The 26,804-nt window shown below is 46.4% G+C and overlaps 1 protein-coding gene across 1 annotated transcript in view; it reads left to right on the top strand.

Annotated features, from left to right (window-relative positions):
* LOC132385442 (carboxy-terminal kinesin 2-like) overlaps nucleotides 1-26,804 on the top strand; it is a 125,963-nt gene that overhangs the window by 53,948 nt on the left and 45,211 nt on the right. The window contains exon 9 of the mRNA XM_059957519.1: nucleotides 4,327-4,494. Within this exon, the coding sequence (XP_059813502.1) occupies nucleotides 4,327-4,494 (168 nt within the window). The remainder of the gene's footprint in view (nucleotides 1-4,326; nucleotides 4,495-26,804) is intronic.

Below are 26,804 nucleotides of genomic sequence, written 5' to 3'. Positions count from 1 at the left end.
TGGTACACATCGGTACCAATGACATAGGTAGAAAGAGTCAGGAGGTCCTGAAGAGTGAGTACAGAGAGCTTGGTAGGAAGTTGAAAAACAGGACCTCGAGGGTGGTAATCTCAGGATTGCTGCCTGTGCCACGTGCCAGTGAGGGTAAGAGTAGGATGCTCTGGAGGATGAACACGTGGCTGAGAAACTGGAGTGGGGGGCAGGGTTTCAGATTTCAGGATCATTGGGACCTTTTCTGGGTCAGGTGGGAACTGTACAAGAGAGACGGGTTACACCTGAACTACAAGGGGACCAATATACTTGCAGGGAGGTTTGCTAGTGTTATTAGGGAGGGGTTAAACTAGATTTGCAGGGGGATGGGAACCAGAGTGCCAGAGTAGATAGTGGAATGGGGGTAAAAATAAATGATGTTAGTAGTTCATGCAAAGTCACAAATAGTAAGGTGGTGTGTGGTGGTAATAATCTTCTGAGGTGTGTATATTTCAATGCGAGGAGTATTGTGGGAAAGGCTGACGAGCTGAGGGCCTGGATTGACACGTGGAATTATGACATTGTAGCCATTACTGAAACTTGGCTACAGGAGGGGCAGGACTGGCAGCTCAATGTTCCAGAGTTCCGATGTTTCAGACGTGATAGAGGGAGAGGGATGAAGGGTGGGGGTGGCTTTGCTAGTCTGGGAAAATATTACAGCAGTGCTTCGGCAGGACAGATTAGAGGGCTTGTCTACTGAGGCCATCTGGGTGGAGCTGAGAAACAGGAAAGGTTTGACCACATTAATAGGGTTGTATTATAGACCACCCAATAGTCAGCGAGAATTGGAGGAGCAAATCTGCAGAGAGATAACAGACAACTGCAGGAGACAGAAAGTTGTGATTGTAGGGGATTTTAATTTTCCACACATTGATTGGGACTCCCATACTGTTAAAGGTCTAGATGGGTTAGAGTTTGTGAACTGTGTTCAGGAAAGTTTTCTAAATCAATATATAGATGTACCAACTAGGGAGGATGCAATATTAGATCTCCTCTTAGGAAACGAGTTAGGACAGGTGACGGAAGTGAGTGTAGGGGAACACTTTCGTTCCAGTAATCATAACATCATTAGTTTCAACTTGATCATGGATAAAGATACATCTGGTCCTCGGGTTGAGTTTCTAAACTGGAAAAAGGCCAAATTTGAAGAAATGAGAAAGAATCTAAAAAGTGTGGATTGGGACAGGTTGTTCTCTGGCAAGGATGTGATCGGTAAGTGGGAGGCCTTCAAAGGAGAAATTTTGAGAGTGCAGAGTTTGTATGTTCCTGTCAGGATTAAAGGCAAAGTGAATAATGAACCTTGGTTCTCGAGGGATATTGGAACTCTGATAAAGAAGTAGAGAGAGATGTATAACATGTATAGGCAACAGGGAGGAAATAAGATGCTTGAGGAGTACAAAAAGAGCAAGAAAATACTTAAGAAATCAGGAGATCCAAAAGAAGACATGAGGTAGCTTTGGCAGTCAGGGTGAAGGATAATCCTAAGAGCTTCTACAGGTATGTTAAGAGCAAAAGGATAGTAAGGGATAAAATTGGTCTTCTTGAAGATCAGAGTAGTCGGCTATGTATGGAACCAAAAGAAATGGGAGAGATATTAAATGGTTTTTTTTTGCATCTGTATTTACTAAGGAAACTGGAATGGAGTCTGTGGAAACAAGGCAAACAAGTAGGGAGGTCATGGAACTTATTCAGATTAAAGAGGAGGAGGTGCTTGCTGTCTTGAGGCAAATCAGAGTAGATAAATCCCCAGGACCTGACAGGGTATTCCCTCGGACCTTGAAGGAAACTAGTGTTGAAATTGCAGGGGCCCTGGCAGAAATATTTAAAATGCCAATGTCCACGGGTCAGGTGCCGGAGGATTGGAGGATAGCTCATGTAGTTCTGTTTATAAAAAAAAAGGCTCAAAAAGTAATCCGGTAAATTATAGGCTGGTAAATTTGACATCAGTAGTAAGTAAATTATTGGAAGGAATACCAAGAGATAGGATCTACAAGTTTTTGAATAGAGAGGGACATATTAGAAAAAGTCAGCATGGCTTTGTACCTGGTAGGTCATGTTTAACCAATCTATTAGAGTTTTTTGAGGAAGTTACCAGGAAAGTGGATGAAAAGAAGGCAGTGGATGTTGTAAAAATGGACTTCAATAAGGCCTTTGACAAGGTCCTGCATGGGAGGTTAGTTAGGAAGATTCAGTCGCTAGGTATACATGGTGAGGTAGTAAATTGGATTAGACATTGGCTCAATGGAAGAAGCCAGAGAGTGGTAGTGGAGGATTGCTACTCTGAGTGGAGGCCTGTGACTAGTGGTGTGCCACAGGGATCAGTGCTGGGTCCATTGTTATTTGTCATCTATATCAATGATCTGGATGATAATGTGACAAATTGGATGATCAAATTTGCTGATGATACAAAGATTGGAGGTGTAATGGACAGTGAGGAAGGTTTTCAAAGTTTGCAGAGGGGTTTGGACCAGTTGGAGGAATGGGATGAAAAATGGCAGATGTAGTTTAATGCGGACAAGTGTGAGGTATTGCACTTCGGAAGGTCAAACCAAGGTAGAACATACAAGGTAAATGGTGGGACTCTGAGGAGTGCAGTAGAACAGAGGGATCTGGGAATACAGATACATAATTCCCTAAAAGTGGTGCCACAAGTAGATAGGGTTGTAAAGAGAGCTTTTGGTACATTGGCCTTTATAAATCAAAGTATTGAGTATAAGAGTTGGAATGTAATGGTGAGGTTGTACAAGACATTGGTGAGACCGAATTTGGAGTATTGTGTGCAGTTTTGGTCACCTAATTACAGGAAGGGTATAAATAAGGTTGAAAGAGTGCAGAGAAGGTTTACAAGGATGTTGTCGGGACTTGAGAAACTGAGTTACAAAGAAAGGTTGAATAGGTTAGTACTTTATTCCCTGGAGCGTAGGAGAATGAGGGGTGATTTGATAGAGGTGTGTAAAATTATGATGGGTATAGATAGAGTGAATGCAAGCAGGCTTTTTCCACTGAGGCTAGGGGAGAAAAAAACCAGAGGTCATGGGTTAAGGGTGAAGGGGGAAAAGTTTTAAGGGAACATTTGGGGGGGGCTTCTTCACACAGAGAGTGGTGGGAGTGTGGAATGAGCTGCCAGATGAAGTGGTAAATATAGGCTCACTTTTGACATTTAAGAAAAACTTGGACAGGTACATCGATAAGAGGGGTATGGAGGGATATGGCCCAGGTGCAGGTCAGTAGGACTAGGCAGAAAAATGGTTAGGCACAGCCAAGAAGGGCCAGAGGGCCTGTTTCTGTGCTGTTAGGTTCTATGGTTCTAAATCAGCCATACTTGCATACTTGCTGGGCCTCGTTCTGCTCCTATGTCCAATGGACTTGTGGGTGAGATGTGGCCCTTTAGCCAAAGCAAGCCTTGGCCTTCTGATTTGATCACCTTCTGTACTCAAGGATAAAAACTGCAGCCTGCAGAAATCTGACTCAAATTCTCAACAGTTCTGTTTAGAGAGACAGTGAAGAATCTTCTCCAATTCCAGCAATCTGTAACTTTCCCTATGTGAAGCTTGTGCCTTTCTCAAGTCTCAGTTACAAGTGACATCAGACGAGTATCTAGAACTGCTTGTGACCTGTGCAAAATCCTTTTGGGGTTCAAACTCTGCATCTTCTTGTGCTTTGAACCCACTGTGTTACCGAGCTGTAAGTAGGTGGAATTGCCAACATTATCTTTAGATTTGGTGCTGATACTGTTAGGAGATATTTCAGATGTTGCTAAGTCTATGCCATTTCCTCCTCTTGTGCTGCAATGAAGCCATCTTCATGATGCAAGAGCGACACCTTATTCTGTCTGGGTAGCCTTCAACCTCATCGCATGGATATCGATTTCTCCCTCTTTCTCCCTTCACTCTGGCTTCTTTCTTCTTATCTGCTCATCACTTCCCCCTGGCCCCTACCACCACCTTTCTCCACACTCGTCTCTTATCAGATAACTTATCCTCCAGTCCGTCATCTTTCCCACCCACCTGGCTTCACGTATCACCTTCCAGCTGGCCTCCTTCCCCTCCCCCCATCTTTTTATTCTGGCATCTTTCCCCTTCCTTTCCAGTCCTGAAGAAAGGTCTTCGCCCGAAACAGTTTATTCATTTCCACAGATGATACCAGATGATCTGCTGAGTTTGTGTGTGTTGCCCTGGATTTCCAGCATCTGCAGAATCTCTTGAGTTTATGCCGTGTTTCCGTGACCAGGTGGCATGCATCATGACTACTAATGTGTACGACAATACTGATTAGCCATGTTGCTCTTCTGTCCAGACCACACTATCACGCAAAGAGGAGGAGCTTGTGCAAAAGACTTTGTGTGTGGAGGAACAGCAGAAGATCATTGCCAATCAGGAAGATAAACTACAAAGTATGGAGCAGACACTTACAAATCTGGAGCTGGAAAGACGACGATTGCACAATACAGTACAAGAGTTGAAGGTAAGGTACAGTGGGCCCAAGCAGTCATGGCATTTTCACTCACCCAAGGAGAACCTTTTAATCCTTGAGGAATTTAATTCACTGCACCTCCATGTAGGGGACAAGCAGGAGAGCCTGCAAGGGCTGGTGATCTGCTTTATATTTGAGGCCGTGAGCCAGGACTGCAGTAAGTGCAGTGATTCTCATAGCATGGAAAGCTGGAACTATTTCCCCAGGAGCACAGGAAGCTGAGAGATGACTTGAAGAGATTTAAAAATTCATGAGGATGGTCACAGTCTTTTTCCAAGATAGTAGTTCTGAAACTAGAGGGCATAGATTAAAAGGGAGCCAAGTTTTTCACACAGGTCCAAGATATCCTGAAGTGGAAGTAATCTCGGGATTACTGCCTGTGCCACACGACAGTGAGAGTAGGAATAGAATTAGGTGGAGGATGAATGCGTGGCTGTGGGATTGGAGCAGGGGGCAGGGATTCAAGTTTCTGGATCATTGGGACCTCTTCTGGGGCAGGAGTGACCTGTTCAAGAAGGACGGGTTACACTTGAATCGTGGGGGGACCAATATCCTAGCGGGGAGGTTTGCTAGGGCTACAGGGCGGACTTTAAACTAGTAAGATGGGGGGGGGCGGGAGACTATTTGAAGAGACTATGGGAGAGGAGGTTAGTTCACCAGTGGAGCAAGTAAATAGACTGTGTGAGGGAGGAAAGGCAGGTGATGGAGAAGGGATGCGCTCAGCCCGAAGATGTAGGGGAGAAGAAAGAAAAGGATAATAAATTTGAATGCATTGTTAGGGATGGAAAGAGAGGAGGAGATGGAGAGAATCTTAAATGTATCTATTTTAATGCTAGGAGCATTGTAAGAAAGGTGGATGAGCTTAAAGCGTGGATTGATACCTGGAATTATGATGTTGTAGCTATTAGTGAAACATGGTTGCAGGAAGGGTGTGATTGGCAACTAAATATTCCTGGATTTAGTTGCTTCAGGTGTGATAGAGTAGGAGGGGCCAGAGGAGGAGGTGTTGCATTGGTTGTCCGAGAAAATCTTATGGCGGTGCTTTGGAAGGATAGATTAGAGAGCTCCTCTAGGGAGACCATTTGGGTGGAATTGAAGAATGGGAAAGGTGCAGTAACACTGATAGGAGTGTATTATAGGCCACCTAATGGGGTGCGTGAGTTGGAAGAGCAAATGTGTAAGGAGATAGTAGATATTTGTAGTAAACACAAGGTGGTGATTGTGGGAGATTTTAATTTTCCACAAGTAGACTGGGAAGCTCATTCTGTAAAAGGGCTGGATGGTTTAGAGTTTGTGAAATGTGTGCCGGATAGTTCTTTGCAACAATACATAGAAGTACCGACTAGAGATGGGGCAGTGTTGGATCTCCTGTTAGGGAATGCGGTAGGTCAGCTGACAGATGTATGTGTTGGGGAGCACTTCGGGTCCAGTGATCACAATAGCATTAGCTTCAATATAATTATGGAGAAGGACAGGACTGGACCTAGAGTTAAGATTTTTGATTGGAGAAAGACTAATTTTGAGGGGATGCGAAGGGAGTTAGAGAGAGTGGATTGGGTCAAGGTGTTTTATGGGAAGGATGTAATAGAGAAATGGAGGTCATTTAAGGGTGAAATTATGAGGGTACAGAATCTTTATGTTCCTGTTAGGGATAAAGGAAAGGTTAAAGTTTTGAGAGCACCATGGTTTTCAAGGGATATTAGAAATTTGGTTCGGAAAAAGAGGGATGTCTACAATAGATATAGGCAGCATGGAGTAAAGGAATTGCTTGAGGAATATAAAGAATGTAAAAGGAATCTTAAGAAAGAGATTAGAAAAGCTAAAAGAAGATACGAGGTTGGTTTGGCAAATAAGGTGAAAGTAAATCCGAAAGGTTTCTACAGTTATATTAAAAGCAAGAGGATAGTGAAGGATAAAATTGGCCCCTTAGAGAATCAGAGTGGTCAGCTATGTGTGGAACCGAAGGAGATGGGAGAGATTTTGAATGATTTCTTCTCTTCGGTATTCACTAAGGAGAAGGATATTGAATTGTCTAAGGTGTGGGAAACAAGTAAGGAGGTTATGGAACCTATGACAATTAAAGAGGTGGAGGTATTGGCGCTTTTAAGAAATTTAAAAGTGGATAAATCTCCGGGTCCTGACAGGATATTCCCCAGGACCTTGAGGGAAGTTTGTGTAGAAATAGCAGGAGCTCTGACGGAGATCTTTAATATGTCATTAGAAACGGGGATTGTGCAGGAGGATTGGCGTATTGCTCATGTGGTTCCATTGTTTAAAAAGGGTTCTAGAAGGAAGCCTAGCAATTATAGACCTGTCAGTTTGACATCAGTGGTGGGTAAATTAATGGAAAGTATTCTTAGAGATAGTATTTATAATTATCTGGATAGACGGGATCTGATTAGGAGTAGCCAGCATGGATTTGTGCGTGGAAGGTCATGTTTGACAAACCTTATTGAATTTTTTGAAGAAGTTACAAGGAATGTTGACGAGGGTAAGGCAGTGGATGTAGTCTATATGGACTTCAGCAAAGCCTTTGACAAAGTTCCACATGGAAGGTTAGTTAAGAAGGTTCAGTCGTTAGGTATTAATGCTGGAGTAATAAAATGGATTCAAAAGTGGCTAGATGGGAGATGCCAGAGAGTAGTGGTGGATAATTGTTTATCGGGATGGAGGCCGGTGACTAGCGGGGTGCCTCAGGGATCTGTTTTGGGCCCAATGTTGTTTGTAATATACATAAATGATCTGGATGATGGGGTGGTAAATTGGATTAGTAAGTATGCCGATGATACTAAGGTAGGAAGTGTTGTGGATAATGAGGTGGATTTTCAAAGCTTGCAGGGAGATTTATGCCGGTTAGAAGAATGGGCTGAACGTTGGCAGATGGAGTTTAATGCTGAGAAGTGTGAGGTTCTACATTTTGGCAGGAATAATCCAAATAGAACATACAGAGTAAATGGTAGGGCATTGAGGAATGCAGAGGAACAGAGAGATCTAGGAATAACTGTGCATAGTTCCCTGAAAGTGGAGTCTCATGTAGATGGGGTGGTGAAGAGGGCTGTTGGAACGCTGGCCTTTATAAGTCAAAGCATTGAGTACAGAAGTTGGGATGTAATGCTAAAGTTGTACAAGGCATTGGTAAGGCCAAATTTGGAATATTGTGTGCAGTTCTAGTCACTGAATTATAGGAAAGATATCAATAAATTAGAGAGAGTGCAGAGACGATTTACTAGGATGTTACCTGGGTTTCAGCAATTAAGTTACAGAGAAAGGTTGAACAAGTTAGGTCTCTATTCATTGGAGCGTAGAAGGTTGAGGGGGGATTTGATCGAGGTATTTAAAATTTTGAGAGGGATAGATAGAGTTGACGTGAACAGGCTGTTTCCATTGAGAGTAGGGGAGATTCAAATGAGAGGACATGATTTTAGGGGTCAAAAGTTTAAGGGAAACACGAGGGGGTATTTCTTTACTCAGAGTGATAGCTGTGTGGAATGAGCTTCCTGTAGAAGTAGTAGAGGCCAGTTCAGTTGTGTCATTTAAGGTAAAATTGGATAGGTATATGGACAGGAAAGGAGTGGAGGGTTATGGGCTGAGTGCGGGTAGGTGGGTCTAAGTGAGATTAAGGGTTCGGCACGGACTAGGAGGGCCAAGATGGCCTGTTTCCGTGCTGTGATTGTTATATGGTTATAGGGTGGTGAGTATGTAACAGGCTGCCAGTGAGAATGATAGGGGTGGGCACAATTAGAGTTTGAGACATTTACACAGGTGCGAGTGTAGGGGCAACTTGGATATGGATAAGCAAATGGCACTAACCCGGTGGGGTAGGGACAGAGAGAGACATCTTGGCTAGTATGGACTATTTGGGCTGAAAGGCCTGTTTCCATGTTGTATGGTTCTGGGTGATCCAATCTGCATAATGACTGCTTCACGTCCCCGGTGGTATTTTCTCATGCAGCTGCTGGAGACGTGGCCTGCCCGTTGTCTTCTCCCTTCATACCTTCCGAGTGATCCAACCACTTGCTCTTGTAGCGCGTTTTACCGATAATTTCCTTGTGAGCTTCCACCATACTGCTAGTGTCTTCCGCAGTGAAATTCTTACCTTAGAACCATAGAACGTTACAGCACAGAAACAGGCCTTTTGGCCCTTCTTGGCTGTGGCAAACCATTTTTCTGCCTAGTCCCGCTGACCTGCACCTGAATCATATCCCTCCATACACACCTCATCCATGTACCTGTCCAAGTTTTTCTTAAATGTTAAAAGTGAGCCTGCATTTACCACTTCATCTGGCAGCTCATTCCACATTCCCACCACTGTCTGTGTGAAGAAGCCCCCCCACCAATGCTCCCTTTAAACTTTTCCCCCTTCACCCTTAACCCATATCCTCTGTTTTTTTTCTCCCTCAGCCTCAGTGGAAAAAGCCTGCTTGCATTCACTCTACCTATAATTTTATATACCTCTATCAAATCTCCCCTCATTCTTCTACGCTCCAGGGAATAAAGTCCTAACCTATTCAACCTTCCTCTGTAATTCAGTTTCTCAAATCCCAGCAACATCCTTGCACACCTTCTCTGCACTCTTTCAACCTTATTAATATCCTTCCTGTAATTCGGTGACAAAAACTGCACGCAATACTCCAAATTCGGCCTCACCATTACGTTCCAACTCTTATACTCAATACTATGATTTATAAAGGCCAATGTACCAAAAGCTCTCTTTACTACTCTGTCTACCTGTGACACCAATTTTAGGGAATTTTGTATCTGTATTCCCAGATCCCTGTGTTCTACTGCACTCCTCAGTGTCCTGACGCTTACCTTGTATGTTCTACCTTGGCTTTTCCTTCCAAAGTGCAATACCTCACACTTGTCCGTATTAAATTCCATCTGCCATTTTTCAGCCTATTTTTCCAGCTGGTCAAAATCCCTCTGAAAGCTTTGAAAACCTTCCTCACTGTCCACTACACCTCCAATCTTTGTATCATCAGCAAATTTGCTGATCCAGTTTACCACATTATCATCCAGATCATTGATATAGATGACAAATAACAATGGATCCAGCACTGATCCCTGTGGTACACCACTAGACACAGGCCTCCACTCAGAGAAGCAACCCTCTACTACCGTTCTCTGATTTCTCCCATTGAGCCAACGTCTAATCCAATTTACTACTTCACTAGTGACTGAATCTTCCTAACTAACCTTCCATGCGTGACCTTGTCAAAGGCCTTTCTGAAGTCCATATAGACAACATCCACTGCCTTCCCTTCATCCACTTTCCTTGTAACCTCCTCGAAAAACTCTAAAAGATTTGTTAAACAAGACCTAGCACGTACAAAGCCATGTTGACTCTCCCTAATAAGTCTCTGTCTATCCAAATACTTGTGGATCCTATCTCTTAGTACTCCTTCCAATAATTTACCTACTACCAACGTCAAAACTTACTGGCCTATAATTTCCTGGATTCCTTTTAGAGCCTTTTTTAAACATTGGAACAACATGAGCTATCCTCCAATCCTCTGGCACCTCACCTGCAGATACTGACATTTTAAATATATCTACCAGGACCCTTGCAGTTTCAACACCAGTCTCCTTCAAGGTCCGAGGGAATACCCTGTCAGGTCCTGGGGATTTATCTACTCTGATTTGCCTCAAGATAGCAAACACCTCCTCCTCTTCAACCTGTATAGGTTCCATAACCTCACTACTTGTTGCCTTATTTCCATAGACTCCATGTCAGTTTCCTTAGTAAATTCAGACGCAAAAAACCCATTTAATATCTCTCCCATTTCTTTTGGTTCCATACATAGCCAACCACTCTGATCTTCAAGAGGACCAATTTTATCCCTTACTATCCTTTTGCTCTTAACATACCTGTAGAAGCTCTTTGGATTATCCTTCACCTTGACTGCCAAAACAACCTCATGTCTTCTTTTAGCTTTCCTGATTTGTTTCTTAAGTATTTTCTTACTCTTTTTATACTCCTCAAGCATCTTATTTCCTCCCTGTTGCCTATACATGTTATACATCTCTCTCTCTTCTTCTTTATCAGAGTTTCAATATCCCTAGAGAATCAAGGTTCCTTATCCTTATTCACTTTGCCTTTAATCCTGACAGGAACATACAAACTCTGCGCTCTCAAAATTTCTCCTTTGATGGCCTCCCACTTACCAACGACATCCTTGCCAGAGAACAACCTGACCCAATCCACGCTTTTTTGATCCTTTCTCATTTCTTCAAATTTGGCCTTTTTCCAGTTCAGAACTTCAACCCAGGGACGAGATCTATACTTATCCATGATGAAGTTGAAACTAATGGCGTTATGATCACTGGAACCAAGTGTTCCCCTACAAACACTTCAAACCTGCCCTACTCATTTCCTAATAGGAGATCTAATATTGCATCCTCTCTAGTTGGTACCTCTATATATTGACTTAGAAAACTTACCTGAAAACATTTTACAAACTCTATTTTAGAGTTTAGACTTTTATCACTATGCGAGTCCCAATCAATACGTGGAAAATTAAAATCCCCTACTATCACAGCTTTATGTTTCCTGCAGTTGTCTGCTATCTCTCTGCAGATTTGCTCCTCCAATTCTTGCTGACTATTGGGTGGTCTATAATGCAATCCCATTAATGTGGTCATACCTTTCCTGTTTCTCAGCTCCGCCCATATGGCCTCAGTAGACAAGCCCTCTAATCTGTCCTGCCGAAGCACTGCTGTAATATTTTCCCTGACTAGCAAAGCCACTCCCCACCCTTTATCCCTCTCCCTCTATCACATCTGAAACATCGGAACCCTGGAACATTAAGCTGCCAGTCCTGCCCATCCTGTGGCCAAGTTTCAGTAATGGCTATGATGTCATAATTCCACGTGTTAATCCAGGCCCTCAGCTCGTCAGCCTTCCCCACAATACTCTTTGCACTGAAATAGACACACCTCAGAAGATTATTACCACCACACACAACCTTCCATTTGTGACTTTGCATTTTTACCCCAGTTGCACTCTGGTTCCCATCCCCCTGCAAATCTAGTTTATACCCCCCCAACAGCAATAACAAACCTCCCTGCAAGGATATTGGGCCCCCTGTAGTTCAGGTGTAACCCGTCTCTCTTCTACAGGTCCCACCTGCCCCAGAAAAGGTCCCAATGATCCTGAAATCTGAAACCCTGCCCCCTACTCCAGTTTCTCAGCCACGTGTTCATCCTCCAGAGCCTCCTATTCTTACCCTCACTGGCACGTGGCACAGGTAGCAATCCTGAGATTACCACCCTCGAGGCCCTGCTTTGTAACTTCCTACCAAGCTCTCTGTACTCCCTCTTCAGGGACTCCTCACTCTTTCTTCCTACATCAGTGGACCTCCTCACCCTCCCACTTCAGAATGCTGTGCACGCGATCAGTGACATCCCTGATCCTGGCACCCGGGAGACAACAAACTATATGGGAGGCTCTGTTACAACCACAGAACCTCCTGTCTGTACCTCTAACTATCGAGTCCCCTATCACTACCGCTCTCCTCTTCTTCCCCCCTCCCTTCTGCACTGCAGAACCAGACTCAGTGCCCGAGATCCGGCTGCTGCAGCTTGTCCCAGGCAAGTCATCCCCCCCAACAGTATCCAAATCGGTATACTTTTCATTGAGGGGAATGACCACAGGTGAGCCCTGCTCTGCCTGCCCTTTCCCCTTCCTTCACCTGACGGTAACCCAATTACCTGTGCGCTGCTCCATTGGCGTAACTGCCTCCCTGTAGCTTCCGTCTATAAACTCATTCTCCCGAATGATCCGGAGATCATCCAGCTCCTGCTGCAGTTCCCTGACATGGTTTGTTAGGAGCTGCAGCTGGATGCACTTCTTGCAGGTATCGTTGTCAGGGACACTGGAGGTCTCCCTGACTTCCCACATCCTGCAAGAGGAGCATTCCAACATCCTGCCTGGCATCTCTCTGCTCTAAACAAAACAAAACTTACCGGAATCTACCCTCACCTCTGCCTGTTCATGCTGAAGCCTGTTGAGCCAAAGCCGTCCCACTCTGACTCAGTCCACTCCGACGATGGCCATTGTATATGGCAGTCTTTTTTTTTAAAACCTTTGGCGCGCTACGTCATGCGCCTGCACAGTCTAGCCTCTTTTCCCCGAGCAGTTAAAAAAAAAAAGACTTCTCTCTGAGATGCCTTTAGCCCTTCACTCTCTGCCTCTTGCTTTGAGGCTGTTCCGTTCGTCTGCCATTTCCTTGCTCTCCCATGACTACCTCTGCCATCCTCTCTGCCAGCTCCTCTCATGCCTCTGTAATTCCCTTTACCCCAATGTAATACTGATCTATCTATCTTTAGCTTCTCCTTCCCAAATTTCAGGGTGAGACTTATTATACGAGGATCACTTGCCCCTGAGGATTCTTTTACTTTAAGCTCTTTAAGAAATGTAAGAAACGACTAGACAGTCTCTGTATATGGAGGAATTTAGGGTGGAGGGCTATATAGGAGGCAGGGTTTAAGGGTCGGTACAACATCGTGGGCCGAAGAGCCTGTACTGTGCTGTATTGTTTTATGTTCTCTCTAGTCAATTTTGGTTGACTAGAGAACAACACCCAATCCAGAATAGCTGATCCTTGATCGAGGCACGATTGCACAAGCGCGTAGACAACAGCGAGTTAGACCGGGGGAAGAGTTTAAAAGGAAGGCACCTTTATAGAGCGGGTGTTGGAGCTGCGGGCGACGGAGTAGGAGGGCTTTGGCTCAACGGGGCTTAGGCGACAACAGGTAGAGGCGAGGTAGGTTATCTGTGAAGAATAGAAACAGGAAGTACGTCTGTGAGGCCGGTGTTCTGTACTGGGTGTTAGATGTGGGAAGTTTGGGAGATCCCCAGCCAGCCAACGGCCACATCTGCACCAGTTCATCGAGCTGCAGCTCCTGAAGGACCGAGTTAGGGAACTGGAGATGCGGCTCAATGACCTTTTCCTGGTCAGGGAGAGTGAGGAGGTGATAGAGATGAGTTACAGGCAGGTGGTCACACAGGAGGCAGACAAGTGGGTCACAGTCAGGAAGGGGAAGGGGAAGAGTCAGGTACGAGAGTACGCCTGTGGCTGACCCCCTTGACAATAAGTACTCCTGTTTGAGTACTGTTTGGGGGGGGGGGGAGCAGCCTACCTGGGGCCGTGCTTCTACCTCTGAATCTGGCCCTGTGGCTCAGAAGGGTAGGGAAAGGAAGAAGGCAGCATTAACAGAGGACTAGCAGGAAAGGAGCACGAATAGTACCCATAATAATGCCTCCCAGGTGCCAGGGTCTGGGATGTTTCTAATCGTATCCATGATATCCTGAAGTGAGAATGTGCACAGTCAGAGTTTGTGGTCATATTGGCACCAACGATTTAGGGAGGAAAAGAGAGGAGGTCCTGAAAGCAGATTACAGGGAGTTAGGAAGAAAGTTGAGAGGCAGGACCTCAAAGGTAGTAATCTCAGGATTACCGCCTGTGCCACGCGACAGTGAGAATAGGAATAGAGTGAGGTGGAGGATAAATGTGTCACTGAGGTCGCTAATAATCTTATCTGATTAAAACATTTAAGATTATTAAGGGATTGGACACGCTGGAGGCAGGAAGCATGTTCACGCTGATGGGTGAGTCCAGAACTAGAGGCCTCCGTTTAAGAATAAGGGGTAGGCCATTTAGAACAGAGATGCGGAAAAACTTTTTCACCCAGAGAGTGGTGGATATGTGGAATGCTCTTCCCCAGAAGGCAGTGGAGGCCAAGTCTCTGGATGCATTCAAGAGAGAGTTAGATAGAGCTCTTATAGATAGCAGGGTCAAGGGATATGGGGAGAGGGCAGGAACGGGGTACTGATTGTGTATGATCAGCCATGATCACAGTGAATGGCGGTGCTGACTAGAAGCGCCGAATGGCCTACCCCTGCACCTACTGTCTATTGTCTATTGAGGAATTGGAGCAGGGGGCAGAGATTCAGATTTCTTGGTCATTGGGACCTCTTTTGGGGCAGGAATGACCTGTACGAAAAGGACGGGTTGCACTCGAATCCCGGGGGACCAATATCCTGGCAGGGAAGACTTGCTAAGGCTACTGGGGAGAGTTTAATCTCGAATTGTTGGGGGGTGGGAACCAAACTGAAGAGACTGAGGAATGGGCAGCTGGATCACAAATAGGGAAAAGTTGTAGAGAGTGTGGGAGGAGGATTGGCAGGTGATGGAGAAGGGATGCACTTTGAAATATGTCTATTTTAATCCAAGAAACATCATGAACAAAGTGGATGAGCTTAGAGTGTGGATTGGTACCTGGAGATATGATGTGGTGGCCATTACAGAGAATTGAATGACTCAGGGACAGGATTGGTTACTTCAAGTGCAGGGTTTTTGATGTTTCAGGAAGGACAGGGAGGGAGGCAAAAGAGGTGGGGGCGTGGCCCTGCTGACTGGAGATAGTGTCACAGCTGCAGAAGAGGAGGAAGACATGGAGGGATTGTCTACTGAGTCCCTGTGGGTGGAAGTTAGGAACAGGAAGGGGTCAATTTTTTGTTTTTTATGTTTTTTATAGACCACCCAATAGTAACAGGGACATCGAGGAGCAGATATGGAGACAGATTCTGGAAAGGTGTAATAATAGCAGAGTTTTCGTGATGGGAGATTTTAATTTCCCAGATACAGATTGGCATCTCCCTAGAGCAAAGAATTTAGATGGGGTGGAGTTTGTTAGGTGTGTTCAGGAAGGTTTCCTGACACAATATGTAGATAAACCTGAAAGAGGAGAGGCTGTACTTGATTTGGTATTGGAAATGAACCTGGTCAGGTGTCAGATCTCTCAGTGGGAGAGATAGGAGATACTGATCACAATTTTATCTCCTTTACCGTAGCATTGGAGAGGGATAGGAGCAGACAAGTTAGGAAAATGTATAATTGGAGTAAGGGGAAATGTGAGGCTATCAGGCAGGAACTTGGAAGCATAAATTGGGAACAGATGTTCTCAGGGAAATGTACGTCAGAAATGTGGCAAATGTTAGGTGATATTTGTGTGGAGTTCTGCACAGGTACGTTCCAGTGAGACAGGGAAAGGATGATAGGGTACAGGAACTGTGATGTACAAAAGCTATTGTAAATGTAGTCAAGAAGAAAAGAAAAGCTTACGAAAGGTTCAGAAAACTAGGTAATGATAAAGATCTAGAAAATTAAAAGGCTAGCAGGAAGGAGCTTAAGAATGAAGTTTGGAGAGTCAGAAGGGGCCTTAGTGAGCAGGATTAAGGAAAACCCCAAGGCTTTTTACAACAGCTTGTTGAGCCCACTAGGGGACTGGCCGTACTGGATGGGGTATTGTGTAATGAACCAGAGGTGATTAGAGAGATTGAGGTGAAGGAACCCTGAGGATCATAACATGATTGAGTTAACTGTGAAATTTGAGAAAGGGGAGCCGAAATCCGATGTGTCGGTATTTCAGTGGAGTAAAGGAAATTACAGTGGCATAAGAGAGGAACTGGCCAAGGTTGACTGGAAAGGGACACAAGCAGGAAGGATGGCAGAGCAGTAGTGGCTGGAGTCAATGCGAGGTGAGGAAGGTGCAAGACATATATTCCAAAAAAGAAGAAATTTTCGAATGGAAAAAGGTTGCAACCGTGGCTGACAAGAGAAGTAAAAGCAAAGGAGAGGGCATACAAGGAAGCAAAAATTAGTGGGAAGACAGGATTGGGAAGTTTTTAAAAGCTTACAAAAGGAAACTAAGAAGGTCATTAAGAGGGAAAAGATGAACTATGAAAGGATGCTAGCAAATAATAAAGAGGATACTAAAAGCTTTTTCAAGTATATAAGGAGTAAAAGACGGGTGTTAATAGGTATAGGACCAAAAGAAAATGATGCTGGAGAAATTGTAAAAGGAGATAAGGAGATGGTGGAGGAACTAAATGAGTATTTTGCATCAGTCTTCACTGAGGAAGACATGAGCAGTATAACGGACACTCGAGGGTGTCAGGGAAGAGAAATATGCACAGTCAGAATTATGACAGAGAAAGTACTCAGAAAGCTGAATAGTCTGAGGGTAGATAAATCTCCCGGACCAGATGGAATGCACCTTCGTGTTCTGAAGGAAGTAGCTGTGGAGATTGTGGAGGCATTAGCAATGATCTTTCAAAAGTCGATAGATTCTGGCCTGGTGCCGGAGGACTGGAAGATTGCAAATGTCACTCCACTATTTAAGAAGGGGGCAAGGGAGCAAGAAGGAAATTATAAACTTGTTAGCTTGACATCGGTGGTTGGGAAGTTGTTGGAGTCAATTGTCAAGGATGAGGTTACGGTGTACCTGGAGGCATATGACAAGATAGGCCAAACTCAGCATGGTTTCCTTAAAGGAAAATCCTGCCTGACAAACCTAGTGCAATTTTTTGAGGAAATTACAAATAGACCAGACGAGGGAGATGCAGTGGATTTTGTGTATTTGGATTTTCAGAAGGCCTTTGACAAGGTGCCGCACATGAGGCTGCTAAACAAGATAAGAGCCCATGGAATTACGGGAAAGTTACATACGTGGATAGAGCGTTGGTTGATTGGCAGGAAGCAGAGAGTGGGAGTAAAGAGATCACATTCTGGTTGGCTGCCGGTTACCAGTGGTGTTCCACAGGGGTCCGTGTTGGTGCCGCTTCTTTTTACGTTGTATATCAACAATTTGGATTATGGAATAGATGTCTTTGTGGCTAAGTTTGCTGATGATACAAAGATAGGTGGAGGGGCCAGTAGTGCTGAAGAAACAGAGAGTCTGCAGAGAGACTTGGATAGATTGGGGGAATGGGCAAAGAAGTGGCAAATTAAATACTATGTTGGAAAGTGTACGGTCATGCACTTTGGTAGAATTAATAAACGGACAGACTATTATTTAAATGGGGAGAGAATTCAGTTCTGAGATACAACAGGGCTTGGGAATCCTCGTGCAGGATACCCTTAAGGTTAACCTCCAAGTTGAGTTGGTGGTGAAGAAGGCGAATACAATGTTGGCATTCATTTCTAGAGGAATAGAGTATAGGAGCAGGGATGTGATGTTGAGGCTCTATAAGGCACTGGTAAGACCTCACTTGGAATACTGTGTTCAGTTTTGGGCTCCTTATTTAAGAAAGGATGTGCTGACATTGGAGAGGGCTCAGAGAAGATTCACTAGACTGATTCCAGGAATGAGAGGGTTAACATATGAGGAACGTTTGACCGCTCTTGGACTGTACTCCTTGGAGTTTAGAAGAATGAGGGGGGACCTCATAGAAACATTTTGAATGTTGAAATGCATGGACAGAGTGGATGTGGCAAAGTTGTTTCCCATGGTGGGGGAGTCTAGTACGAGATGACATGACTTGAGGATTGCAGGGCGCCCATTCAGAACAGAGATGCGAAGTAATTTTTTTTAGCCAGAGGGTGGTGAATCTATGGAATTTGTTGCCACAGACGGCAGTGGAGGCCAAGTCATTGGGTGTACTTAAGGCAGAGATTGATCGGTATCTGAGTAGTCAGGGCATCAAAGGTCATGGTGAGAAGGTGGGGGTGTGGATCAGCCACATGGGAGAAATGGGAGAATGGATCAGCTGATGATAAAATAGCGGAGCAGACTCGATGGGCCGAATGGCCGACTTCTGCTCCTTTGTCTTATGGTCTTAATTATATGAAGAGCAAGAGGATAAGACATGAGAGAATAGGACCAATCAAGTGTTATAGTGGAAAATCTGTATGGAACCGGAGGAGATAGAGGTACTTAATGAATATTTTGCTTCAGTATTCACTTTGGAAAAGCATCTTGGCAATTGTAGGGATGACTTACAGTGGACAGAAAAGATTGAGCATGTAGACATTAAGAAAGAGGAAGTGCTGGAGCTTCTGGAAAGCATCAAGTTGGATAAGTCTCAGGGACTGGATGAGATGTACCCCAGGTGATGTGGGAGGCGAGGGAGGAGATTGCTGAGCCTCTGGCAATGATCTTTGCATCATCAATGGGGACGGGAGAGGTTCCAGTGGATTGGAGGGTTGCAGATGTTACCTTATCCAAGAAAGGGAGTAGAGATAACCCAAGAAATTGAGGTGGTTCATTTTGGTAGGTCAAATATGATGGCAGAATATAGTATTAATGGTAAGACTCTTGGCATTGTGGATCTTGGGGTCCGAGTCCATAGGACACTCAAAACTGCTGCGCAGGTTGACTCTGTGGTTAAGAAGGCGTACGGTGCATTGGCCTTCGTCAACCGTGGGACTGGGTTTAAGAGCTGAGAGGTAATGTTACAGCTATATTGGACCCGCTTGGAGTACTGTGCTCAATTCTGGTCACCTCACTACTGGAATGTCATGGAAACCATAGAAAGGGTGCAGAGGAGATTTACAAGGATGCTGCCTGGATTGGGGAGTATGCCTTATGAGAACAGCTTGAGTGAACTTGGCCTTTTCTCCTTGGAGCAATGGAGAATGAGAGGTGACCTGATAGATGAGAGGCATTGAGTATGTGGATAGTCAGAGGCTTTTTCCCAGGGCTGAAATGGCTAACACAAGAGGACACAGTTTTAAGGTGTTTGGGAGTAGGTACAGAGGAGATGGCAGGGGTAAGTTTTCTATGCAGAGTGGTGAGTGTGTGGAATGGGCTGCTGGCGATGGTGGTGGAGGCTGATACGATAGGGTCTTTTAAGAAACTCCTGGATAGATACATGAAACTTAGAAAAATAGAGAGTAATTTCTGAAGTAAGTACATGTTCGGCACAGCATTGTTGGCTGAAGGGCCTGTTTTGTGCTGTAGGTTTTCTATGTCTCTGAGTGGGCTCAACTATGACCTGCTCTAAAAATCCACCTTGTAGGCCCTCTAGAAATTCCCCCTCCTGGAATCAAGCTCCAACCTGATTTTCCCAATCTACCTGCATACTGAAATCCCCCATGACTATTGTCCGTTTGGTATGCTTTTCCTATCTCCCATTATAATTTGTAGACCACAGCTTTACTACTGTTTGGGTGTCTGTGTGTCTTTGTGTCGTGAGTGATGAGGATCTCTGATCATGGTCTAGGCCTTTCAATGTTCAAAACATTTCAATGAGATCCCTCTTCATCCTTCTGAATGCAGACCCAGAGCCATCAAAAGTTCCTTTAATTTATGTAATCATCCTTGTGAACCTCCTCTGGACCCTCTCCAATGCCAGCTCATCTTTTCTCAGATGAGGAGCCCAAAATTGTTCACAATACTCAAGCTGAGGCCTCACCAGTACCTTATAAAGCCTCAGTGTCACATCCTTGCTCTTGTATTTTAGACCTCTTGAAATGAATACAAACATGGCATTTACCTTCCTCACCACCGACTCAAACTGCAAGTTAGCCCTTAGGATGTTCTGTACAAGGAATCCCAAGTCCCTTTGCATCTCAGACTTTTGGATTTTCTCCCTGTTTAGAAAATAGTCTGCACATTTATTGTGCATTACTAGAGGTGGCGTTATTAGTCAGGGAAAATGCCTTAACAGTCAAGACAGATTGTAAAGTTTGACTACTGGGGCATTGTGGGTGGAACTGAGGAATAGGAAAGGTATGACCATGTCAATGGGGCTCCATTAAACACCACCCAACTGTCTGTGGGACCTACAGAAACAAATTTGTAGGGAGATCACAGACTGTTGCAAGAAACATGTCGTTTCAACTTTCCACATATTGACTGGAAATCCCTTAAGGGCTGAATGGGAAAAATCTTTACAAATATGTTCAGTAAAGTTTCCTTCAACATAAGAACATAAGAGATAGGAGCAGGAGTTGGCCACCTGGCCCGTTGAGCCTGCTCCACCGTTCAATAAGATCACAGACCATGGACTCATTCTCACCTACTTGCCTTTTCCCCATAGCCCTCAATTCCCCTACTATGAAAATATCTATTCAACCTGGTCTTAAATATATTTACTGAGATAGCCTCCACTGTTGCATTGGGCAGAGAATGCCACAGACTCACCACTCTGGGAAAAGCAGTTCCTCCTCATCTTTATCCTAAATCAACCCCCCCCCACCCCCGAATCTTGAGGCTATGTCCCCTAGTTCTAGACTCACCTACCAGTGGAAAGAACTTTCCTTATCTATCCCTTTCATACTGTTACATGTTTCTATACAATCTCCTCACACCCTTCTGAATTCCAGCAATTCAGGCAACTCAATCTCCCCTCATAAGTTAACTCCTTCATCTCTGGAATCAACCTGGTGAACCTCCTCTGCACCACCTCCAAAACCAGTATATCATTCCTCAAGTAGGGAGACCGGAACTGCACACAGTACTGCAGGTGCGGCCTCACCAGTACCCTGTACAGTTGTAGCATAACCTCCCTGTTCTTAAACTCCTGAAGTAGGGAGACCGGAACTACACACAGTACTGCAGGTGCGGCCTCACCAGTACCCTGTACAGTTACAGCATAACCTCCCTGTTCTTAAACTCCTCAAGTAGGGGGACCGGAACTGCACACAGTACTGCAGGTGCGGCCTCACCAGTACCCTGTACAGTTACAGCATAACCTCCCTGTTCTTAAACTCCTGAAGTAGGGAGACCGGAACTACACACAGTACTGCAGGTGCGGCCTCACCAGTACCCTGTACAGTTGTAGCATAACCTCCCTGTTCTTAAACTCCTGAAGTAGGGAGACCAGAACTGCACAGAGTACTGCAGGTGCGGCCTCACCAGTACCCTGTACAGTTACAGCATAACCTCCCTGTTCTTAAACTCCTCAAGTAGGGAGACCGGAACTACACACAGTACTGCAGGTGCGGCCTCACCAGTACCCTGTACAGTTGTAGCAAAACCTCCCTGGTCTTAAATTCAATCCCTCTGACAATGAAGGCCAACATTTCATTTGCCTTCTTGACAGCCTGCTGCACCACAAACCAACCTTTTGTGATTCATGAACAAGCACTCCCAAGTCCCTCTGCACAGCAGCATGCTGCAGTCTTTCACCATTTAAATAATAATCTGCTCTTCCATTTGACCTTCTAACATGGATGATCTCACATTTACCAATATTGTATTCCATCTGCCAGACTCTTGCCCACTCACTTAACCTATCTATATCTCTCTCCATATCGTATGCACAATTTGCTTTTCCACTCAATTTAGTATTATCAGCAAACTTAGATACACTACACTCGGTCCCCTCTCCCAGATTGTTAATGTATATCATGAACAGTCGGGGGTCCAGCACTGACCCCTGGAGCACACCACTCACCACTGATTGCCAACCAGAGTAACACGCATGTATCCCAACTCTCTGCTCTCAAAGAGCTCCAGCAAGTTTGTCAAACAGGACCTGTCTTTGCTGAATCCTTGCTGTGTCTGCCTGATGGATCCGTTTCTTTCCAGATGCCTCACTATTCTTTAATGATAGCTTCAAGCATTTTCCCAACCACAGATGTTAAACTAACTGGCCTACAGTTACCTGCCTTTTGCCTGCATTCTTTTTTGAACAGTGGCGTGACATCGACCTTCTTCCAACCCACCGGGACCTGCCCAGAGTTCAGAGAATTTTGGTAAACAGTACGTAGAAGTCCCATCTAGGTCTCCTGTTAGGGAATATGTCAGCGCTGGTGACAAAATTTGTGTCGGGGCATCACATTGCATCAAGTGATTGCAATGGTATTAGTTTCAAGATGATCATGGAAAAAGATAGATCTGGTTCTTGAGTTAAGATTCTAAATTAGGGAAAGGCTAATTTTGATGTGATTAGTAAGTGTGAATATCTTAAATTGAGTTTTTACGTTTGTAGTCAATTGGGAAATAGTCTTTAGAAGCACGGTAATGCAGCAGTTAGGTCATGGAGTTTTTTCAAGTTACAGAAGAGGAAGTGTTTGTTGTCTTGAGGAAAATTCAGGTGAATAAATCCCCAGGGCCTGACAAGTTTTTCTTTTAGACCTGAAGAAAGAAGAGACTTGTTGGGCGACAACCTTCCATTTCTTTATGTTTGTCTGTTTTCTGAGGCCGAGTTGCTAGCTTGACACTCAACAAAAGCTGCAAAAAGCCGGCCAGATTGCAACCCGGGAGCTCTTGTCCGAAGTTTGGATGCAGATACGACTGCACCCCTGGCATAAGCCAGGATGCTGTAGTTTGATGAGTCTGACATCAGAAGTGAGGGAGTTATTGGAAGGTATTCTGTGGGGCTCGATGTACTAGTATTTGGATAGATGGGCTCATTATGGAGAGTCTACATGGCTTTGTGCGTGGCAAGTTGGGAATAACCAGTCTTAGAGTGTTTGGGGAAAGTTTACCAGTAAGGTTAAAGACAGTGGATGTTGTCTACATAGAATTTAAGAAGGCGTTCGACAAGGTCCCACAGCGGAGGTTGGTCATGAAGGTTCAGTCACTTGGCAATCCAAGTAAGGTAGTAAATTGGTCCGACATTGGCTCAGCGGGAGGACCCAGAGAGTGGTGCTGGCTCCTCGAGGCTGACTATACCAAGTACCACACCTGCACCCCTCCGGGACCCTCCACGAGGTAGTAAATTGGTCCGACATTGGCTCAGCGGGAGGACCCAGAGAGTGGTGCTGGGTGATCGCGCCTCTGACTGGAGGCCTGTGATGAGCGGACTGCCACAGGAGTTGCTGCGAGGTCTTTTGTTGTTTGTCATCTGTATCAAAGATATGGATAATAATGTTATAATCCATGAAAGATCGAGGGAGGGGAGGGTCCAGGACGAAATGTGGTACTTGATATAGTCAGCCTCGAGGAGGGTCCAGGTGTGGTCCTTGGTATAGTCAGCCTCGAGGAGGGTCCAGGTGTGATACTTGGTATAGTCACCCTCGAGGAGGGTCCAGGTGTGGTCCTTGGTATAGTCAGCCTCGAGGAGGGTCCAGGTGTGGTCCTTGGTATAGTCAGCCTCGAGGAGGGTCCAGGTGTGGTCCTTGGTATAGTCACCCTCGAGGAGGGTCCAGGTGTGGTCCTTAGTATAGTCAGCCTCGAGGAGGGTCCAGGTGTGGTACAGGGTGTGGTCCTTGGTATAGTCAGCCTCGAGGAGGGTCCAGGTGTGGTACAGGGTGTGGTCCTTGGTATAGTCAGCCTCGAGAAGGGTCCTGGTGTGATACTTGGTATAGTCAGCCTCGAGGAGGGTCCAGGTGTGGTCCTTGGTATAGTCAGCTTCGAGGAGGGTCCAGGTGTGGTCCTTGGTATAGTCAGCCTCAAGGAGGGTCCAGGTGTGATACTTGGTATAGTCAGCTTCGAGGAGGGTCTAGGTGTGGTACTTGGTATAGTCAGCCTCGAGGAGGGTCCAGGTGTGATACAGGGTGTGGTCCTTGGTATAGTCACCTTCGAGGAGGGTCCAGGTGTGGTACAGGGTGTGGTCCTTGGTATAGTCAGCCTCGAGGAGGGTCCAGGTGTGGTACTTGGTATAGTCAGCCTCGAGGAGGGTCCAGGTGTGGTACAGGGTGTGGTCCTTGGTATAGTCAGCCTCAAGGAGGGTCCAGGTGTGGTACTTGGTATAGTCAGCCTCGAGGAGGGTCCAGGTGTGGTACAGGGTGTGGTCCTTGGTATAGTCACCCTCGAGGAGGGTACAGGGTGTGGTCCTTGGTATAGTCAGCCTCGAGGAGGGTCCAGGTGTGGTACTTGGTATAGTCAGCCTCGAGGAGGGTCCAGGTGTGATACTTGGTATAGTCACCCTCGAGGAGGGTCCAGGTGTGGTACTTGGTATAGTCACCCTCGAGGAGGGTCCAGGTGTGGTCCTTGGTATAGTCAGCCTCAAGGAGGGTCCAGGTGTGATACTTGGTATAGTCAGCTTCGAGGAGGGTCCAGGTGTGGTACTTGGTATAGTCAGCCTCGAGGAGGGTCCAGGTGTGGTACTTGGTATAGTCAGCCTCGAGGAGGGTCCAGGTGTGATACTTGGTATAGTCACCCTCGAGGAGGGTCCAGGTGTGGTACTTGGTATAGTCACCCTCGAGGAGGGTCCAGGTGTGGTCCTTGGTATAGTCAGCCTCAAGGAGGGTCCAGGTGTGATACTTGGTATAGTCAGCTTCGAGGAGGGTCCAGGTGTGGTACTTGGTATAGTCAGCCTCGAGGAGGGTCCAGGTGTGGTACTTGGTATAGTCAGCCTCGAGGAGGGTTCAGGTGAGGTCCTTGGTGTAGTCAGCCTCGAGGAGGGTCCAGGTGTGATATTTGATATAGCCAGCCTCGAGGAGGGTCCAGGTGTGGTCCTTGGTATAGTCAGCCTCGAGGAGGGTCCAGGTGTGGTACTTGGTATAGTCAGCCTCGAGGAGGGTTCAGGTGTGGTCCTTGGTGTAGTAAGCCTCGAGGAGGGTCCAGGTGTGATACTTGATATAGCCAGCCTCGAGGAGGGTCCAGGTGTGGTACAGGGTGTGGTCCTTGGCATAGTCAGCCTCGAGGAGGTTCCAGGTGTGATACAGGGTGTGGTCCTTGGTATAATCAGCCTCGAGGAGGTTCCAGGTGTGATACAGGGTGTGGTCCTTGGTATAATCAGCCTCGAGGAGGGTCCAGGTGTGGTCCTTGGTATAGTCAGCCTTGAGGAGGGTACAGGGTGTGGTACTTGGTATAGTCAGCCTCGAGGAGGGTCCAGGTGTGGTCCTTGGTATAGTCAGCCTCGAGGAGGGTCCAGGTGTGGTACAGGGTGTGGTCCTTGGTATAGTCAGCCTCGAGGAGTGTCCAGGTGTGGTCCTTGGTATAGTCAGCCTTGAGGAGGGTCCAGGTGTGGTACAGGGTGTGGTCCTTGGTATAGTCAGCCTTGAGGAGGGTCCAGGTGTGGTCCTTGGTATAGTCAGCCTCGAGGAGGGTCCAGGTGTGATACTTGGTATAGTCAGCCTCGAGAAGGGTCCAGGTGTGGTCCTTGGTATAGTCAGCCTTGAGGAGGGTCCAGGTGTGGTCCTTGGTATAGTCAGCCTCGAGGAGGGTACAGGTGTGGTACTTGGTATAGTCAGCCTCGAGGAGGGTCCAGGTGTGGTCCTTGGTATAGTCAGCCTTGAGGAGGGTCCAGGTGTGGTCCTTGGTATAGTCAGCCTTGAGGAGGGTCCAGGTGTGGTCCTTGGTATAGTCAGCCTCGAGGAGGGTCCAGGTGTGGTACTTGGTATAGTCAGCCTCAAGGAGGGTCCAGGTGTGATACTTGGTATAGTCAGCCTCGAGGAGGGTCCAGGTATGGTACTTGGTGTAGTCAGCCTCGAGGAGGGTCCAGGTGTGGTCCTTGGTATAGTCAGCCTCGAGGAGGGTCCAGGTGTGGTACTTGGTATAGTCAGCCTCGAGGAGGGTCCAGGTGTGGTCCTTGGTATAGTCAGCCTCGAGGAGGGTCCCGGTGTGGTACAGGCTGTGGTCCTTGGTATAGACAGCCTCGAGGAGGGTCCAGGTGTGGTCCTTGGTATAGTCAGCCTCGAGGAGGGTCCAGGTGTGGTCCTTGGTATAGTCAGCCTCGAGGAGGGTCCAGGTGTGGTCCTTGGTATAGTCAGCCTCGAGGAGGGTCCAGGTGTGGTCCTTGGTGTAGTCAACCTCGAGGGGGGTCCAGGTGTGATACTTGGTATAGTCAGCCTCGAGGAGGGTCCAGGTGTGGTACAGGGTGTGGTCCTTGGTATAGTCAGCCTCAAGGAGGGTCCAGGTGTGATACTTGGTATAGTCAGCTTCGAGGAGGGTCCAGGTGTGGTACTTGGTATAGTCAGCCTCGAGGAGGGTCCAGGTGTGGTACTTGGTATAGTCAGCCTCGAGGAGGGTCCAGGTGTGATACTTGGTATAGTCACCCTCGAGGAGGGTCCAGGTGTGGTACTTGGTATAGTCACCCTCGAGGAGGGTCCAGGTGTTGTCCTTGGTATAGTCAGCCTCAAGGAGGGTCCAGGTGTGGTCCTTGGTATAGTCAGCCTCGAGGAGGGTCCAGGTGTGGTACTTGGTATAGTCAGCCTCGAGGAGGGTCCAGGTGTGGTACTTGGTATAGTCAGCCTCGAGGAGGGTTCAGGTGAGGTCCTTGGTGTAGTCAGCCTCGAGGAGGGTCCAGGTGTGATACTTGATATAGCCAGCCTCGAGGAGGGTCCAGGTGTGGTCCTTGGTATAGTCAGCCTCGAGGACGGTCCAGGTGTGGTACTTGGTATAGTCAGCCTCGAGGAGGGTTCAGGTGTGGTCCTTGGTGTAGTAAGCCTCGAGGAGGGTCCAGGTGTGATACTTGATATAGCCAGCCTCGAGGAGGGTCCAGGTGTGGTACAGGGTGTGGTCCTTGGCATAGTCAGCCTCGAGGAGGTTCCAGGTGTGATACAGGGTGTGGTCCTTGGTATAATCAGCCTCGAGGAGGTTCCAGGTGTGATACAGGGTGTGGTCCTTGGTATAGACAGCCTCGAGGAGGGTCCAGGTGTGGTCCTTGGTATAGTCAGCCT

Source organism: Hypanus sabinus (genome assembly GCF_030144855.1).
Source record: "Hypanus sabinus isolate sHypSab1 chromosome 5 unlocalized genomic scaffold, sHypSab1.hap1 SUPER_5_unloc_2, whole genome shotgun sequence".
NCBI lineage: Eukaryota > Metazoa > Chordata > Chondrichthyes > Myliobatiformes > Dasyatidae > Hypanus > Hypanus sabinus.
This window is presented reverse-complemented; position numbering and strand designations above follow the sequence as displayed.